Below are 21,014 nucleotides of genomic sequence, written 5' to 3' on the forward strand. Positions count from 1 at the left end.
GAGAGATAGAAGGCTGGTTTTACAAAATTGTTGAATACAATGAAGGGTATGGAAGATGAAGTGCTGTTTCTCAAGCTTAGGATGAGCTTCTCTGGTGCACTGTAGGAGGCCAAAGACAGATCAGAGTGGGAGTGGAATAGAAAACCAAAGTGATAATCAACTGAAAGCTCAGGGTTAGTCTTGCTGAAGAAATCTTACACAAAAATATCCAACACTGGCAGACTTTGCTCTGAATTGCCTTTCACACTCTTCAGATCTTTGGTCCTTTTTTTTTAAAAAACCAACTCTCAGAAAAAAAGGCTGCCAGACACACAAATCACACAAGACAACCATGCTATTGTAGTGTCTTGAAATACCATTTTCTCATTTGTCTTCCAGGCTACAATTTCATGGAGTCAAAGACTGTCCCAGCAGTTAGGATAAGAAATCTCCTGTACAAGTGATTAAACTGGCTGGAGGGTTCATCCCATCATTGGTATTAGAACAATCCAGGACCAATCAGCCAGTACTCCAAAAGGAACCCTCCAGCTACCTGGTATGAATGCATCTTTTAGTCCTTTGTAAAATAGGAGAGGTGGATAGTGAAGAATACTTTATCCCATAACCAGAAGTGCCGGATACTCCCAGAAATAATGGCCAGTGTCCATTATAGCCACATTCAATTTTTTGTTCATCATCAGTGTAAGCACTCATGCCCCCAATCCTTCACAAGAACAAAGATCATAGGGGTAGGGGTAGAACTGGCAGTGAGAGAAAAAGCTGAATATGCCATTGTATCTATATAGCATGATCTCAGATACCAGCACCACAATGGCTGAAGTAGCTAGGTTGGGGGGGGATACAGGCCATCCTCAGGTTAAGATTGGCTGACTTATACACACCCCTTACATCATGAACTCTCATATTATTACATTCAGAAGTCCAATGTATGCACATACGTTTGTTCCTACGAACAACTGAGCTAGTTCCCTCTTCACTTTCAGTGATTGTTCTTTCTTGGTCTTGTGTGCTTTTGGTGTCAATCATTACAATATTGTGGAGGTATGGATACTGCACTCATTTTTCTATATTTTCCAAAGGAATGGACCTGGATGTCTACAAAAGCAGAACTCAATTGTTACCCAGGAACAGTCTGTACTTCATATGGAAACTCACTTAGTACAAGCAATCAGGCATGCATAAGGGAAGCTAAGGTGCCAGCTAACTGGAAGGTTTGCATATTACTTCTGCCCCTCAAGATTGCTATGTAGATCGTTATAGGGAAGTATACAAAAAGAATTCTAAAGCATTTCCAAATGCTTTACATATTGTTTGTCCTGCTTGACAAATTAAGAGATGGGAAGGAACATGGAGGAGGCTGCTGTCAACCTCTATGAATGAAAAGGCATTGACCATGAGAAATTTCCTCTCATGTTCAATCACAATTTATACATACAGGCTGCACTAACACTTCCAATTATGAAGTGCTGTGCCACAAGCATCATCCTGTCCAAAGTGTTCATAAATCTGTCTGCTTAGCCTCATGCACTCCATTGATGGAAAAGTCCCATTTCTTTGAATACCTGCTGATGTAGTGGACAACAAACTCAGATACAATACAGATCAGCCATGGCCGCCAAAGATAATCCAGAGGCTAGGAAGTTCAGGTGACAGTGACTTTGATCTGGGGCAAAGCCTCAGTGAGCAATGTTCCTCGAAGAGCTTGAGATGGATGCATGCTCCCTACAGAATATACGGGTACAGATTTGAGCTCCTCTTGCCCTCCTTCCTCAGTGTGTCTGGGCATTTCTGCTCTGAGGCACACCCATGGGATCATCACTGAATCATTCAAACTAGAAAGGTTTTAGATGTAGGTGATATCTAGAGTCACTGCAGTGATTAGAGGCAGGCTTTCAATCAGCCTGCAGTATTCTGTAGCACAATTCAGAGGTTTATGTAAATTGAGAGTGGGCCTTTAAATAACAGTTTCAGAGAGCTGCAAGAAACATGCTACTGTTGTGAGGAACCAATGATTTGTCTGAAGTAGAAAATATGACCCCAGGTTACCCAGTAACATTCTAAACAAGCATTTTGTAGAACGATGTCACTTTATGGGCATTCTTTAACAATGAATACATGTAATTCACATGCACACATCACAACTTAAATTCCCCATTTTCCATCTATGCTATTTTCACTGAAACTGTATAATTAAATCCCACTTCCACAAAGATGCTCCATCACAGTGCCGAGGTTGCAGTGCTTATGCAAAATCTAGGCATGCATCCAAAATCTCATGATACAAATACATTTAAACAATGAAATAGGATTTCAGTTCCTCTATAGCTCCCTGTAGTACAGAGCTATCAAGCTGCTACCTCTCTGCATCCTGGAATTCTCTTCCTAAACTGCCTTGCTAATATACCTCCCAAAGTCTTTCAGAACCAATCTCTGACCACTTCTTCTCACTTATCTCCTACCTCTTAATTACTCTCTCTCCCAAACCAATTGTTAAGTGCCTTGCAACACTTGGCTGATAGCCTCCAAATCTGACATAGGGTACAGGACCAGAGCAATTCAGTTAAAGTTCTGTACTATTGATCCAGAGACGCTGGTTCAAATCCTACAATGGGGAATTTAATTCAAGTAATTAAATAAAAATGAGTCTCAGTAATGGTAGCCATGAAACCACTAGACCATTGTCAAAAATTATGCTTACCTGCAACTCCAGTCCCACCAATGTAGTTGATGCTTAACTACCACAGTTCAGGAGAAATTACTATGGATAATAAATGTCAATATTATCAGTGACATACAGATCCAGTGAAGATAAAAGAATTATTATATAATCCTGGGTAAAAGGGAATTTCCAAAAGATGTTCAATTATGGTGTCTCTTAACAGGTTTTGCACAGAGCTCTTGCCATTGATAGTGATATATTAACATGGATTAGCTAACTAATGAAACAAAATGGAGGGGGGGGGGAGAGAAGAAAGATGGGTCATTTTATGGTTGGCTTGCCACCACTTATGCTAGGGTCTCAACCATATACAATCTGTATCAAATGACTTAAATGAAGGGGTTTGTGCAGCAAAATTTACAGATCATAGAAAGAGGTAGGAATGGAAGATGCAAAGAGTTTTCAGAGGGATAATACATAATGCTCCAGTTCTGAAATTTTTGCTTGCTTGCCTAATGTGTAGAGGTTATCCATTTTGATGGCAATAGAAGAGAATACTGTTTAAATTATGAAACTCAATAGAATGCTGTTGTACTGAGGGATCTGATGTCCTCCTACACTAAACAGAAAAATTAATCAGCTGGTGAAGCAAGTAATTAAGGTGGTAAAAGGAATGCAACTTTTTTGTCAAAGGGGGATGAAATATAGAAAATATCTTGTTAGGACTGTACAGGGCAATGGTATAACCACATCTGGAGAACTGAGCACTTATTCAAGGAGGAATATGCTTGCAAGGCAATTCAGAGTTCAATATAGTGAGTCCTGGGATGAAGGGGTTGTCATGAGTAAAGGATGACCTATATCCACTGGAATTTAGAAGAATGGGCAGTGATCTTATTGTAACATACAACTAATGCCCCATGTTGCTTGTTCAGGGATTATTCAAAACATTAAATTTGCTCAAAGCACCTTTCCCAGTCACTTTCAGAAATGCAACAGTCTGCTGGAGGAACTCAGCAGGTCGAGCAGCATCTGTGGGATCTCTTGTATCTTCAGAAATGCATTGGTCATTTACTCATTGATAGTATGAGGCATGGCTGCACAAAATGCCTCTTACTTATGGTTAAACAAATTTTTGAAAGTAAGTACATTGATTACAAAATGCTTTGAGGTGCAGTAGAAATACAATTTCCCTGTTGGAATTTTTTGTTATAGAAAACAAGTTGTTCAGCAATCACTGTATAATAATTTAGAAATGTTTTACTTTGAAGGTGCTTATGGTAAGATAATACAAACCTTAATGGTTGTAGCTTAAAGATTGCAAGCAATGTACACAAATACCAGCATTTTAAAAACCCCTAGTAAACCTTTAATTAGAGTTGTTTTTACAAGACAAATGACAAATTACATTAAACATCTGAACTTTGAACTTCTGGATATTATACACCTTCCCATCTGTCTTGCAGGTTGGGATATTGTCAATCTCAACAGTTATAAGCAAAATAAGCTGGATAATGGTACATATTACAATATATAAATGTACAATGTTTACATAAAATGAAATACATCAGAGAAGCTGGAAAATTCAAAGATGCATCTGCATCAAGGGGTGCCCTTTTTTAAAAAAAAGCACATCCACATACTTTCACTCTTACAACAGATCAACAATCAGGTGCACCAAGGATTGGCCCAACATGAACAATAGCAACACCATTACACAATGCACACAAGGAACAGCAAGTTTCCTTGCTTTACTTGTAGTACAACTTTTTAACCAAAGTGCAACAAAAGCTGTACAGAAACTGTTCAGATTTTTAAGTGGAACACTTTAAAACTGGGATTAAACTACATTCCTGTTCAATACAGTGCCTGTATCAAGCACACAGAGGTAAGGCACAGTAAGGCTCTGCTGCAGGCAGTGTGCATCATGTTTACTCTGGGTAAATTGTGCATTTGTGCAATTCCATGCTGAAACGCTTTTAACTGCAGATTACGACCCAAATCCAGAATAAAAGTAAATAAAAGCAGGATTAATTAATATGTGAAACTATACTTATTCTGCAAATGGTTTCATCAAATAGGCTGCTTCCATTTACGTATTAATGAGGGACAGATAAAGTTGCTAATTAAAACACATAAGTAACTATTTCATTTGCATTATTTTGTAGTAATCTGCACTTGGTCATTCTGCAAATTTTGACACATTACACAACACTGCTGGTTTTCTCCTTTCTGCATGATAGTACTATTTTAATCCATATTTAATCCAGACATGTTTAGTGCACAAAATAAAATCAGATCTTATTGGTAAGCAGACAGCTACATCATAAAGCTGTTCTTAGTGGTGTTCAAGTTTATTTAAAACCATTGAAATGTGCCCTATATTTTTCGTGTACTCTCTCCCTGTTATTACTCAAATAGTCCTCCTACTATGCCATCTGTAGTTATTGGTTGGCTGTCCTGTGCCAAGCTATAGATTTACTTCCAACCACTGCAAATCAAGACTCCCAAAATGGAAAAAATATTCTGAGCAGTCAAGTTAAACCTGGTGTCCTTTCATATAGCCATTGTCAAATACTGTTTGGACTTGCCCTACATGATTAATGTCTAATGTACCTAAAAATATCATTAACTTTCAGTAAATGAAACTATTCATGTCCTGTCCATGAATTAACAATTATATGAAAGCCATGCCTTGTTTTACTTCTACACAACTACTTTTTATCCCAATACACCAATGCTACAGATAGCTCCTTTGGAAATTTTCTTCAGCTTCCTGGCATCTTGACACAAAAGATGCAGTCCTTATAATACAAAAAGTGTACATATAAAAGCAATAAAAAGGAAGACAGAGCATTCAAGCAGGACTTCTCCTGCTGCAGTATAACAGTACTGGCAGTAGGAGGAGAGGTCTCATAAGGCTCCTTGAGAGTTAGCTGTGTTGGTTAGAAGACGCAGATGTGACATTGAATTCATGTACCTATTTGATGGTTTTAAGGGAGTGTTGCAATGGACAGCCTGAGGGAAACGATAATGGTAGCGATCTAGTCTCAGATATTTTACAGTCACTAGCTTTCCTGAAAAACACAAAAAAGGTTACTTAAATGACAATTCAAACAAACATTAAACAAAAACAATATCACAAGAGAGGGACATTCTGTATAATTAGCAAATGACTAAAATACTTTACCATCTGCTAATTATGATTTTTTCCAAAAAAGCCACTATCCAAAAAACAACTTAGCTTTAAGCATTAAATACCAATATTAATTTTTTTTCATTGAACTGCAATTCAAGGAAAAAAGCAAAGTTAAGCAAAATTTAAAAGTTACATTTGTCTCACTGTACAATACCCGACATTTTGTTTGAGAAAACCGGGCGTGTGCACTTCCACACAATATGGCGGAAAAAAGGTAAATACACAACAGGTTTTTTTTGAAACATGGCAATGGATTCCGAAATGTGATGTAACTCCAGCCACCACTCACTCCCAAAGACAGCTATGGTTGCAGGCAGACATAAAAAAGAATAGTGAACAGAGCATTACTGATTTGCCTGCTAATTTGTAAGCCCTTAGTTTAAATGTTCCTGATTGTTCATTTAGTTGTTTTCAATTCAGCATATTATTCTACTGTATTGTGTCTAAAAAGTGAAACTTATATGTAAAAACATTTCAAAACATCTTACCATCAAACCATGAGCCATGAAGTGCTTTAAAAGCCTTGCCAGCGTATTCAGGAGAGAGACACTTTACATAGACACAACCCTGCAGCAGAGAGAATAGAGGAAATTGCAGTATGTGAACAAAAACAAGGAAACCACATCAATTACAAGAAAAATTCTCAGACTTTAAGTAAACTAGTTAAGCACACACACAGACATCAAAATGAGACCAGAATATCTGTCTATTAAAAAGACAGTAGACCCACCTCACGTGAGTTTTTATCTACTGCAATATGAACAATTCCCTCATTGTCACTGCATTTTTCTAGAATTGCTTCTTGGATTGCAACATGCCAGTCATCCCCAATCTCCCTGTAAAATATAGAAAGGGTGATAAGCACTTTAGAAGGTAAATAAAGAAATGTGAAATTTTAGCGCAATAAAAGTAACTGATACACATTGACTGATAGTAGGATTGACTGCTTTTTCATCTGTAGATCTAAATGTAGATTATGCAGTGATTTGGAGTAAGCAAACCATATGTCCCTAAATTTACTTTATTATTATTTATACCAGTTGTATTAATTTCCATCACAAGTTAAAATTTACATAATTCAGTTCATTACTAAAATCTTCTTTCCCCATTTGTGCAGTTTTATCTATAGATACTTCTTTGTTGGCACATCAAAGGGCAATTTAACCAGCTAACATTCTACGTTTAACTTGGTACCTTTCTATTACAAATCAACAAGTCTAAGAGAAACTACTTCATAATAGATCCCAATATGAAACAGCTGGTAATAAAAATTGAAAATGCAACATGATTTTACTTTAGCACTGTTTACAAAATACCAAAAAAGGGAAACTAACAGAATAGGCAAAAGAAAACCTCCTTGTATAACCAGTAACAACCAGCTTATTTGATCAGTGTACTATAAAAACTACATTCTATTAGACCCCACCCACTTGGGGCATTCTCTCTTTGGTCCTCTTCCATCAGGTAGAAGATATGGGAGCCTGAGGGCACGTACCACCAGGCTTAAGGACAGCTTCTATCCCACTGGGATAAGACTATTGAACAGTTCCCTTATACAATGAGATGAACTCTGACCTCACGATCTACCTTGTTGTGACCTTGCACATTATTGCACTGCACTCTCTCTGTAGCTGTGACACTTTACTCTGTACTGTTATTGTTTTTACCTGTACAACCTCAATGCACTCTGTACTAAATGTAACTGCACTGTGTAATGAATTGACCTGTACAATCAGTATGCAAGACAAGTTTTTCACTGTACCTCAGTACAAATGACAATAATAAATCAATACCAAGTACTCATATCTATCCTTTTCCCTTCATCTGATGCAAAAGTGCTGATAAACAGTCACAAACCCAGTTTCCTACCACTCCAATATAAAAGGCATTAAGGCAATATCAAGGGAATAGAGTAAAAACATTAACCCAGCAGCAGAATCCTAAAATTCTCTCTAAATTTGCAATTAACCCTTCAGCTTTGATACTTAGATAAACCATGACAGTTGAACACCAAACTGATCAACATGCATTTCAATAATTACAAAACCCAATTAAAAAACTAAAGCGTTTGAGTCATGATTTGCAAGCCTTTATTTTTAATTGTATAAATCTAGGTATCTATTTGTACTTTTAATGTGCTGGTACAACTCTGGTCACTTGGAGACATAGCAGTCGAGTAACTATAATGTATCAAATACTTACATGACTGGGTCAAACATGTTGCGGATCTTTAAACAGGGCGTCAAACTGTTAGGTGGTGAATTTCTACCATCAAGGTGGAAAGCTACACAAGAAAAACTCAGAATTTAACGCTGTACTGGAAGTACACAGGTCCTTAAAATATTTTTCTACAAGAACATATCCACCCAGCAATGAAAACTATTTAACCTGAAGTATTAAGTTGGAAGTTCATTTTGCTTAGGGGGAAAAAAAAATCGTCACCTAAAATGCATGTTTCAATGAAACGTACTCCCTGATGTCCTCCCAAAGATTGCTCTCAAGGCAGCATTAGTTGTCACTATGATAGTAAACCACTGTAAGCACTCTCAGCCAACATAAGGGATTTGAGGATTTCTACTCCTGAATGTTGCTTGCAATTAAGAATGCAGGATCAGTTATCCCTGTACTGCTCCTCCCACTTCATTGGCAAAATATCTGCAGCCACTTGCCATCACAATTTACAGCAAACACTACTCCACAATGCAGTTTGTGTGAATGAACTTGAGGAATGCCCACAAATCAAGATGGCAAAGTGATGCTTGTAGTCAAACATAACCTCTGGAGCAAAGAAAATAATAAAGACTACAGTATATAATTCCTGGAACTTGTTATTTCCTCCACATTAAATTAAAAGTAATTTGAATGACTAGTACTTGCTTAGGGTATGCAATGTATTCTACAGGACGCTATAGTTAAACAATGCCAGATGCACGTCTCCTACTACATCCTCTTGGTCCTCCAAATTACTTTGACTTCAAACTGGAACTTTTTTTTTGAAATTGCAAAGTAACTAACCCCCCTCCCCCCCCCCAAAAAAAACTACTAACATAACAGGACAGAGATGGCTGATCCCACGAAAAGGAAATAATTAACAGTTGCAAAATTATTCCAAATCAGATAAACCGCAACTTAACAGAGGACCTACAAACTTAAAACAATGCTTCACTTGCAAGTGGAGGTGATGTTTAAAACTTCTGCATAACTATTTTCTGGATGCAATATTGTTAAAACACTCACTGTTACAAAACTCTGCTTAAAACACCAAATCAAATGTGAGCAAACAAAAGCTTCTATTCAACACTAAACTGTTTCTTCCATGTCAACTGCACACAGAACCACCTGAAATTGTATGAACTAAACGGTACAAGTTTCACATTAAATTCAGACATAGATCATTGTGTGTGATAGGACAAACTAGCTTTATAAAATGTGTCTATTTTCTCCTCCCCAATTTGTGTTAAATGCCAATTAGAAAAATGAATCAAACTTCTGCTGCTGAATGGGAGAAACCCTGGCTTTTTAAACAAACTTTGCTCATATCTAGAGCACATGCAGATTAGCCAGGTAAGAAGGTGGTGGCAGAGTGAACTGATACAGGATTGTAGATGTGCTCCCTTTCAGCAGGCTTTGCTTTGGTAGTTGCACATTACATTTAAACTACCTTTCTTCATGGACCCAGAAGGCCGCAAGGCTAGAGGTGACTACAACAGCTGTTCTGCCATTCTGCAATTCTCTCTACTTATAATTTTCCAAGCAGAATACCACCATCCTTAAAGTGTGCGAATACTATACATTGTATTAATCTTGGTTTTTAAAATCGGGCATCCACAAGCACCAATTGATTATTCCACTGATAAGATCTAGCCTAGCAAATTAAAATCCTGATGGGGACAATGCAATCTGGGATCTTGAAAACAAGGCTACAAATTTTAAAAATGAACATGTTGTTTAACTAGGAGCCAATGTATATCAGCAACCAGAGTGACAGGTGATTTAAACTTCGTGATAGTAGGGGAATAGACAGCTTTGGCTAACTGTCATTTTGACCATAGTGACATTCAAACATGGAATTCTAGAAAAGATGAATTTGAGAAGTAGCAATACATTGAAGGATCCAGGAAAGCAAAGAGGCCAGAGATGGAGAGAAACTAAAGATGCAGTTTAGGTTAAAAAAAGACCAACAAGTATTTTTAATGTCAGGAAGAAAAGGAGCTGAAACCAGTATGATCAGTGTTAAAATCTCATTTGATACCCCTCGGTCTCTTTTATGCTCTGGCTTATTTTGCCTGCTTATCGCATAGTTATGAGGTACATAGAAAAAGATCATAACTTTTGTTTTAAATTCTTGTCGCACATTGAACTTTACTTTAGTGTAGTTCTGAAGATGCACAGATTTGTATTAATTAGTGTTCATGTTCAACCCCTGGAATGCAAACGGTTGTGGAAACATTAAATTTGTAACTGTCAATTTTAAGCAGTTTTTCTGATTTGTGCAAAGAGGCTTAAGTTTTACTCTAAATCTAACAGCAGTATAGGTGACATCTGAGGATAACAGGCTTAATGTTTCAGGATGATTACCCTTCTTAAGAATGGAGAATATTTAGATAACAGGTTGGTTTTAATTTGCAGAGGGGAGAGCGAGAGAGAAGAACAAAGGGAATGTCTGTGATGGGGGGTGGGGGGGAGGAGACCATCAGAAAATGGATGACATTAGGAAGGGTAATTAAGTGTAATAGTGGCAGCTAAACCACCTGGAAGTGGAGGGAGAACAGAGGAGAAAAAAAACAGCATGCTGGCACTATGAGGAGACAGCAATTGCTGGAAATCTTAAATAAAGGATAATGCTGGGAAAATGCAGCAGGTCAAACAGGATCAGTCGAGAGTGAAAAACTGAGTTACATCAGAACTGGTCAGAGACTGCAGAGCAAAATAGCAGCATTGCTTTTCAACACTTGGCCATTTCTGCTGTACAAAATCTGCAGTTTTTATTTTCCTTTGAGCAATTAGTAGAATAATGTTTTAACTGAAGACAAATGAAGCCTCAAGTTAGGGAAAAAGAAATTGGTGCAATGGTTTGCTCCCGAAAGCATATTCATCAATGATAGATTCTTGTGGCTGTATTCCTTTGGAACCAGCATTTATATGAGAATCCTCAGGGTACAATGGCTGAGGCTCATTTGCTGCGCAGAACCTATAGCAACATGCAGGGTGCTTGTCAGGTGTGAACCATCAGCTCACCTGAGCCTCCACCTTCCATAAAACGCAAGTCCAACTGGGTGGCTACTGCAGTTGGCAAATTAAGGCAACGCATCAGATGCAGGGTGATCTAGCCCACTATTTGCACAGAACCCTGCCAAGGACCAGACAAACTGTACACCCCAGTAGTGAAGTAATGGCACTCAGATTTTGAAGGAAGTTGGTCGTTTAAAATCTAGTGAATCCCCCCTTTATCAATGTCAATTCCTGTCAAATATCAGATCCAAAAAAGTATCTGTGATGCCCAGCAGCTACAAAATCAAAGTAAACAGCCATCCAATCAAGGTATTTTCAGCAAGCCAGGGAGAAAAATGCAAATTTTCAGCTAATATTTTAAATGTTTTAGAGTGATAAATACATGTTTGAAATACATTATTCAATATAGATTTCAGTATAGAACGTTACAGCACAGTACAGGCCCTGCAGCCCACGATGTTGTGCTGACATTTAGCCTATCTATCTAACCCTTCCCTCCCACATATCCCTGCATTTTTCCATCATTCACGTGCTTATCTAAGAGCTTCTTAGATATCCCTAATGTATCTGCCTCCACCACATTCCACACACCCATCACTCTGTGTTAAAGTTACCTCTGACATCCCCCCTATACCTTCCTCTAGTCACCTTAAAATTATGCCCCCTCATGTTAGCCACTTTCACCCCGGGAAAAAGTCTCTGACTGTCCACTTGATCCATGTCTCTTACCTTGTACACTTCTGTCAAGTCACCTCTCAACCTCCTTCGCTTGAAAGAGAAAAGCCCTAGCTTGCTCAATCTATCCTCATAAGGCATGCTCTCCAATCCAGGCAGCATCCTGGTAAATCTCTTCTGCACCGTCTCTAGAGCTTCCACATTCTTCTTATAATGAGGCAACCAGTACTGAACACAATACTCCAAGTGTGGTCTAACCAGAGTTTTATAGAGCTGCAACATTACCTTGTGGCTCTCGAACCTGACTAATACCCTGACTAATGAAGGCCAACACACCATACGCCTTCTTAACAACCCGATCAACCTGTGCGGCAACTTTGAGGGATCTATAGACGTAGACCCAAAGATCCCTATATTCCTCCACAGTGCTAAGAGTCCTGCGATTAACCTTGTATTCTACCTTCAAATTCGATCTTCTAAAGTGTACCACTTCACTTTTTCTGGGTTGAAGTCCATCTGCCACTTCTCAGCCCAGCTCTGCACCCTATCAATGTCCTGTTGTAACCTGCAGCAACTTTCTACACTATCCACAATACCACCAACCTTTGTATCATCAGAAAACATCCAAGTCATTTATAAGAATCACAAAGAGCAGGGGTCCCAGAACAGATGCCTGTGGAACACCACTGGTTACCGACCTCCAGGCAGAATACTCTCAATCAACAATCACCCTACAGACGAGCCAATTCTAAATCCACACAGCCAAGTTTCCCTGGATCTCATGCCTCCTGACTTTCTGAACGAGTCTTCCATGAGGAACCTTATCAAACGTCTTACTAAAATCCATGTGCACCATATCCACTGCTCTACCTTCATCAATGTGCTTTGTCACATCGTCAAAGAAGAAAATCAGGCTTGAGGCATGACCTGACTCTCACAAAGCCATGCTGACCGTCCCTAATCAGCCTATGCTTCTCCAAATGCTCATAAATCCTGTCTCTAAGAATCTTCTCCGGTAATTTGCTCACCACTGAAGTAAGACTCACTGGTCTAATTCCCAGGGTTATCCCTACTCCCTTTCTTGAACAAAGGAACCACACTTGCCACCCTCCAATCATCTGGCACTACTCCTGTGGCCAGTGAGGATGCAAAGATCATCGCCAAAGGCGCAGTAATCTCTTCCCTCACTTCCCATAATAACCTTGGTTATATCCCATCCGGCCCCAATTTCTTATCTATCCTAATGTTTTTCAAAAGTTCCATCACATCCTTTCTTCACGTTGACATGGTCTAGTGTATCAGCCTGTTGTGAGTCATCCCCACAAATGTCAAGGTCTCTCACTGGTGAATACTGAAGCAAAGTATTCATTAAGGACCTCCCCTACCTCTTCTGACTCCAGGCACATTTCCTCCTTTATTCTTGATCAGTCCTGCCGTCATCCTAGTCATTCTCCTATTCTTCACATAAGTGTAAAATGCCTTGGGGTCTTCCTTAATCCTACTCACCAAGGCCTTCTCATGCCCCCTTCTAGCTCTCTTAATTCCATTCTTAAGCTCCCTCCTAGCTACCTTGTAACTCTTCAGAGCTGTCTGATCCTTGCTTTCTAAACCTTAGCTATGCTTCTTTCTTCCTCTTGACAAGATGTTCTATGTCTTGTCAACCATGTCTCCTTCACTCTACCATCCTTACCCTGCCTCAATGGGACAAACCTATCCAGTACCCCATGCAAGTACACCCTCAACAATCTCTAAATTTCTGTTGTGCACTTCCCCAAGAACATCTGTTCCCAACTAACACTCCCAAGTTCCTGCCTAATAGTATCTTAATTCCCCCTCCCCCAATTAAATACTTTCCCATATTGTGTGCTCCTATCCCTCTCCTAGGCTATGGTAAGGTAAAGGTCAAATAGTTATGGGCACTGTCTCCAAAATGCTCTCCCAGCAAGAGATCTGAAACCTGATCAAGCTCATTGCCTAGTACCAGGTCCAGAATGGCCCTCTAGCCAGCCTGTCCACATACTGTGTCAGGAATCCTTCCAGGACACTCCTAACAAACTCTGCCCCATCTATCCCCTTTACTCTAAGGAGGTACCAATCAATATTAGGGAAGTTGAAATCATCCATGACAACAGCCCTCTTATTTTTGCACCTTTCCAAAATCTGCCTCCCGATCTGTTCCTCAGCGTCTCTGCAGATATTGGGGGGTCTGTAGAAAACTCCCGATAGATTGATCGCTCCCTTCCTGTTTCTGACTTCCACCCACACTGACTAAGTAGACAATCCATCCAGGACGTCCTCCCTTTCTACAGCTGTGATACTGTCCCCGATCAGCAAAGAAACTTCCCCACCTCTGTCCCTGCCCCTTTTGAAACATCTAAACCTTGGAATATCCAGCAGCCATTCCTACCCTTGTGACAGCCAAGTCTCTGTAATGGCCACAATGCCATAGTTCAATGTACTTACCTAAGTTCATCACCCTTGTACCTGATACTTCACATTTAGGTAGACACACTTCAGTCCATCCAACTGACTGCAATTTTGCCCTTTCAACTGCCTATCCTTCCTCAGTCTTTCTGCACTCTGCATCTACTTGTACACTAAATGCACCAACCTCTAACCTATCACTTGAATTCCCACCCACCTGCCAAACTAGTTTAACCCCTCCCCCACCCCCCCAACAGCTCTAGCAAACCTGCCTGCAAGAATACTGGGTCCCCTCCACTTCAGGTGTAACCCATCCCTTTTGTATAGGTCGTACCTTCCCCAGAAGAGATCCCAATGATCAACAAATCTGAAACCCTGAACCAACTCCTCAGCCATGCATTTATCTTCCAAATCAACCTATTCTTGCCCTCACTGGCATACGGCACAGGCAGCAATCCAGAGATTACTACCCTTGAGGTCTTGCTCTGCAGCTTCCTACCTAGCTCTCTATAGTCCCTCTTCAGAACCTCATCTCTTTTCCTACCCATGTCATTGGTACCAATATATACAACTTCTGGCTGTTCGCCCTCCCCCTTCAGAATGCTGTGGACCCGATCTGAGACATCCCTGACCCTGGCACCTGGGAGGCAACATACCATCTGGGAGTCTCTTTCACATCCACAGAATCTGTCTGTCCCGCCCCCCCCCCCCCCTTTTTTATTGAATTCCCTATCACTAACGCTCTCTTCTCCCCCTTTCCCTTGTGCGCCACACAACCAGACTCAGTACCAGAGACATGGTCACTGTGGCTTTCCCCTGGTAGGTCCCCACCAACAGTATCCAAAACAGTATACCCATTATTCAGGGGAACTGCCACCAGGGTACTCTGCGCTACCTGCCTATTTTCCTTTCTTCTCCTGACAGTCACGCAGCTACCTACCTCCTGCAGCTTAGGAGTGACTGTCTCCCTGTAGCTCTTATCTATGAACTCCACATTCTCCCGTAGGAGATTTATTATTAGCTTTATAGAACTTGAATTAGGCCACATCTGGAGTACTGCATTCAATTCTGGTCACCCCATTACAGGAAGGATGTGGAGGCTTTGGAGAAGGTGCAGAAGAGGTTTACCACAATGCAGCAGGCATTTGCTATAAGGAGAGGTTGGACAAATTTGGGTTGTTTTCTCTCGAGCGGCAGCACAGGCTGAGGGGAAATCTGATCGAGGTTTATAAGATTATGAAAAGCATTGAATAGACAGCTGTTATCTTTTTCCCAGGGTTGAAATGTCTAATGCCAGAGGGCATGCATTCAAGGTGAGATTTTTGTTTTTCTTAAAAAAAACCACACAGTAGTGAGTGCCTAGAATGCGTTACCAGAGGTGGTGGTGGAGGCAAATACAAGAGGCATTCAAGAGGCTCTGAGATAGGCACATGAATGTGCAGGAAGTGGAGGGATATGGACATTGTGTAGGCAGAAGGGATTAGTTTAGTTGGGCATTTGATTACAAATTTAATTAGTTTGGCACAGCATTGTGGGCCAAAGAGCCTGTTCTTGTGCTGTACTGTTCTATACAGAGCAGAATATACACAAGCTTATAGCAAACGGTACCATAAAATTAAAATACTGAAGCTTGCAAAGGAATTGTAATGTGTACACACACACACAATGGTTTTTATTTTGAAATGAGTTCGCAAAACTGTACTTATCAGACAACATAGTTTTAAATGCATACTATATCATCTTTATAGAATTTTGTAAGACTATTTCATAACTCTTTAAAATGTATACTAATACAGCTTCTGACTAAAGCTAAAGCATAAGGCTACTTGTGTGTGGAGGGAGGAAGGGGGCAGAGTTGATCAACAGCAACTGCTGGATTTTAGCGTGGTGTAGAAATCTCACATTTGCTATTAGATTCATAGGGTTGTGATGGCAAATGCTGATAATTTCATTGCTGTAACGACTGAGATTGCCTTAACTGCACTAGTGTGTGAAACACCAAACGGTTGATCAGCTGCATAAACTACATCAAAGAAACTTGTGAAAAAGATTGGTATTCAACTTATGGTAGTTTTCTATAAAAGGTTAACTTGTTCAATACATTTAAAAGTGCAAACAGAGATTTGTAAACCAAATTCATACCTTTTCCTTGCCATACTTTTGATGGCACAACTGTAATCTTATCACAAGCTGAAGGCGGCTGCATCCACCTCCAAACTAAGAAATCTCCTCCTCCTATTCTTTGAGTTTCTTTCTGAATACGAGATTCATTGGTTTCTACAAAATCCACAGCTCTTTCCCATGCCTTTTTCATTTTTTTCCTGCAAAATTCCACCCAAAAAAATGTGGTTAATGTAGAAACATGGTGAAAATAAACCTGAACTTTTGTATGACTGGAAGGTTCTATTTTTGTTCTTTAATATTAATGTCTTACCTATTCTGAGGTGATATCAAAGAATCACGTACATGGGGAATAGGTAAATAGGGCTGCAAGTCCTTATTTTCTTGACAGGCTTCATTATGACTTCTTAAAACATCTAAAAGCAAGAAAAAAAAAATCAACCAGTGTCAGCCATCATTTAATTGGTAGCCACTTCTATAGCAGAAATCTAGTTGAACTCAGATGTACAGAGGAAACATTCCTGGAAAACATCAACTTAAAACCACTTGAGGCAGCAAGTCCATAGAGAGGGGGAAAAAAAAGGGGATGGGTGACAGGGAACTGATAATTTTCTGCCTCCACCACCTTCTCTGGCAACTCATTACAGATATCAACTACTTTTGGTGTGTAAAATTTACTCCCCAAGACCTACTTTAAACCTCTTCGCTCTCAACTTAATCCAATGCCCTCTAGTTTTAGACACTCCTACTATGGGAAACAGACTATTATCTACCCTTACTCATAACTTTATACACCTCTGTCAGGCCACCCCTCAGCCTCCATTGCTCGAGTGAACAGGTACTTGAATGAGCAAAGCATCAAGGGAAAACAGACCCAGCTTATCCAATCTCTCCTTAAAACTCAAGACCTCCAGTCCAGGCAATTTCCTTGTGAATCTTTTCTGCACCCTCTCTAGCTTAATCACATCTTTCCTGTAGTGTGGCGACCAGAAGTGCATGCAATATTCCAAGTGCAGTCTAACCAGTGTTTTGTACAACTGTAACATAACGTCCCAATTCTCGTGGTCAGTGTTTCAGCTGATTGTAGGTAAGCATGCCACACACCTCCTTCATCACTGTCTACTCGTGTTGCCACTTCCAGGGAACTTTGTACTTGTACCCCCAACTCTGTTCAACACTTCCCAGAGCCCCGCCCTTCATGCATGTCCTGCCCAAACTTCCCAAAATGCATCATTTCACACTTGTCCAAGTTAAATTCGATTTGCCATTACTTTGCCCACTTTCCCAGTTGATCAATATCCTGTTGTAACCTTAGACAACCTTCTTCACTGTCCATATTACTACCTATTGTTGGTTCCTGTTAATGAGTTGAACTAATCAGTTCAACTATCTCCCCATCCTTCATATTCCCATTTGGCCAGCCTCATTGTCAGTGACTTCAATGTCAAAGGCTCCTGATGATGCTCACTTTTTCCCCCCCAAAATGATGCACAGTCGATTCATTTAAATTTCACAGGTGAGCAATTGGCACAACCTTCTAACTTAAGGATTTCTATCTCCCAGGCCAGGATAATAAGATTTGCATGCTTTTTTGTTCACAATATCAAAAGATTTCTTCAATCCAATTTCCACAAGCATGGCAGCTGAAAGCCATTGCATATTGTGTTAGCATTATGCAGGGAGTCATACAAGTTGAAACATTGGTCACATTATTAAAAGAGCACATACATTAACCAGTAACTTCAAACTGTAAATGAGGATCTGACTATCAACTTATATGAACATTTTTGAAATTAAAAAGGTCTCAGCTTCAATTTGTTGATAGATTTCATTAGCCATTATGTACATTACATTTTCAAAACAATGGCTGGATACCTATGATTCTTTCCACCATGTCGTACATCTGTTTGGTCTCTGACTCTTCCTTTCTCCAACGATACTTCATGTAATAAAGCACTCCCCAAACAATTGCCACACCTAAAAGTATCAAACAAACAATACCAAGTCAATCAATTACATTTAATGAAAAGGCAGACTTGACTAGGATCTGGACAGGTTTTTCCAGAACATTTAATGTAGCAATATATCCCAACATGCTTCATGAGAGTTTTGGAGGTCTAAGATGATGTGATTAGTAATTATTCAAACTTAATGACAATGCCACAGCTGGACCCAAGAGAAAAGAATCCAATGTTCTGATGGAAATCAGAAAGGTGGAGCTCAGAAATGATACTGCCAGGTAACACAAGATTGTTAGGAAATAGAAAAGAGACATAAATAGGGCTTTATCTGGTTGGCACGATGAAAAGAGTGGTGTGCTATTGGGATCAATACTGCAGTCAGAACATTTTATAATATATAAGTAACTTGGATAAAAGGCACCAAAGGTATGGTTGCTAAATTTGCTGATGACACAAGGTAGGAAAATGTTGTGACGATAGCACAAGGGGCCTGCGAGGTGATATAGATAAAATGAGTGAGCAAAGATTTAGCAAGAGGAGTATAATGTGGGAAAATGTCAATTGTCCATTTTGGCAGGCAAAATGGACAAAGTATTATCTAAGTGGTGAGAGTACAATCCTCAGATGGTGAGGGATCTGGGTGTCCTAGTGCATGATTAACAAAAGGCTGGTATGAAGGTTCAGCAAGTAATTAGGAAAGCTGCAATGTTATCCTTCTTTCCTCAAGGAATAGAATAGAAAAATACAGAAGTAGTGCTTCATTTATAAAAGGCAGTAATGAGACTACATCTATAGTACTAGTCTCCATATACGTTAATGCATTGAAGTAGTTCAGAAGGTTTACTAGACCAGTATCTGGAATGGACAGGTTATCTTATGAAGGTTGAATAGGTTAGGTATATATCTGCTGGAATTTAGAGAACAAGAGGTGACTTTATTTATACAAGATTGTATGGGGATTTGACAGGACAAATGTAGAAAGGATGTTTCCTCTTGTGGGAAAACCTAGAACTATTTAAAACTTAAGGGGGTCACATACTTAAGGCATAGGAGGACTTCTTTCCGCTTCAGAAAGGTTGTTATGGATCTCTTCTCCTTAATGGTGGAAGACGAGTTCTTGAATATATTTAATGCAGAGGTAGAGAGATTCTCCATGTGCAAGGGGAGTGAAAATTACTGTGGGTAGGCAAGAATATGAAGTTGAGGCTGCGATCAGATCAGCTATAATTGGTAGACCAAACTCAGAAGTCAAAGGAGCCCACTCCTGCTTCTCATGATTTCCAAACTTGGGGACCACAAGTTTCTAGGGTTGCTGTTTTAGACTTCTTTTAAATCTACCTTACTGATCAGTTATTCTCTCTTTTACAATACCAATGACTGGAAATTTTTAAAGCCAAGACATTTAACCAATCTGCAAATGTAAAATTCATTTAACAATATTTAGGTGACAATTCAATAGAATCAAAGTGGCCATCAACAAAACTGGAATAACTTGCATGAGGGTGGAGAGCAGGGGATGAATGCCTTTCTTGCATTGCACCCACCCCTTCCATGGCCTCCTCATAGGATCTGCTCTTGCAATAAACTCTACTGGCAGGAATGTGATCGGAGGAAAGTAAAGCGAATTATCCCAGCTTGAAGTACTTGAGTCAGTAATGGAAATCAAGAAAACCACAGTAACATTCCCAACTTTCTTGTTGAGGGCTAATTAAGAAGATAAACAGTTTAAAAAAAAGTGAATTTGGAAAACAGAAGGGTCACCAGGATAGCAAGTAAACACTTGATTTCTACACCATGTTAAGCTAAGCAAGAGAACAATAATTAATCTCTGTAGACTATAGGTTAGAGTGAGGAAATATGCAACAACTCCTGCAGTCCCTTCTCGAAAGTCAGAAAGATCTGGCCAGGCAAAGAAAAATAAAGTTTGGTCCATTGTGCATGATATTAGATGGAGCTACGATATGCAGAACCACACCACAATGCAGGGAAGTGAGAAAATGGAAAAAAAATTAAAGTCATCCATACATACAACAGTGAAAATTGTTGATTACTTCTACAACTTACAAAAAGTTTGTGTACAAGTTCACTGCTGAAAGGAAATTATTTTAAAAAGGAAAGTCATGCAGGAAACTTCCACTCATTGATTTCTACTATTCTGCAAGCCTTAGTAGTTTTGGAGTCGAGTTATTTTGTACTATATTGTATCACTGGAAAAAGTATTACAAATGTGAAACTCACCAACAAGGAAGATAAACATTCTGTGAAGTACAGTTAAAAATGCACGGCGGAAGCGGCAAATGAAAGACATCTGTGGATGGGTAGATTCCAGGTACAGTACTTCACTCACATCATTTACCTTTACATCTGAGTCGTTGCCAAGCAACCTATGCATTAAAGACAAAAGCTGATTATTATTGGCCCTGCTGCTCTGATTTGCAATGACATAGGTTTTGGGCTTAAAATCCACCCTCAATGAACAAACTCACTCACTTTATGCCCAAGTCATCAGTACTTTGTAAAATCCACTGCAGTGAACCATTAAATTTCCCTCCATGATTGGGATCAAGAACCTGTATAAATCAGTAGTAAAAAAAAAATTGAAGTTTATTTCTTTAAAAATTCAGAAATCAAGTTCTTCAAACTAACACCCAAATTCAGCAACATGTACCAACAAACTACAGCACGACAAAAAAAACCAAATTCTTGATTGCCCAAAAATTCTAAGGAGTAACAGTTACTAATA

At 39.4% G+C, this 21,014-nt stretch overlaps 1 protein-coding gene across 1 annotated transcript in view; it reads right to left on the reverse strand.

The window, feature by feature from the left end:
* Positions 1-4,005: 4,005 nt before the first annotated feature.
* The window catches only part of lemd3 (LEM domain containing 3), a 42,241-nt gene continuing 25,232 nt past the window's right edge, over positions 4,006-21,014 (reverse strand). Inside the window, exons 5-13 of the mRNA XM_052030645.1 lie at positions 20,762-20,841; positions 20,510-20,655; positions 18,186-18,287; positions 16,624-16,726; positions 16,332-16,510; positions 8,061-8,142; positions 6,589-6,694; positions 6,347-6,425; positions 4,006-5,736 (exon numbers count right to left, since the gene is read on the reverse strand). Of these exons, the coding sequence (XP_051886605.1) occupies positions 5,573-5,736; positions 6,347-6,425; positions 6,589-6,694; positions 8,061-8,142; positions 16,332-16,510; positions 16,624-16,726; positions 18,186-18,287; positions 20,510-20,655; positions 20,762-20,841 (1,041 nt within the window). The 3' untranslated portion in view covers positions 4,006-5,572. The remainder of the gene's footprint in view (positions 5,737-6,346; positions 6,426-6,588; positions 6,695-8,060; positions 8,143-16,331; positions 16,511-16,623; positions 16,727-18,185; positions 18,288-20,509; positions 20,656-20,761; positions 20,842-21,014) is intronic.

This window comes from Pristis pectinata, chromosome 15, assembly GCF_009764475.1.
Source record: "Pristis pectinata isolate sPriPec2 chromosome 15, sPriPec2.1.pri, whole genome shotgun sequence".
NCBI lineage: Eukaryota > Metazoa > Chordata > Chondrichthyes > Rhinopristiformes > Pristidae > Pristis > Pristis pectinata.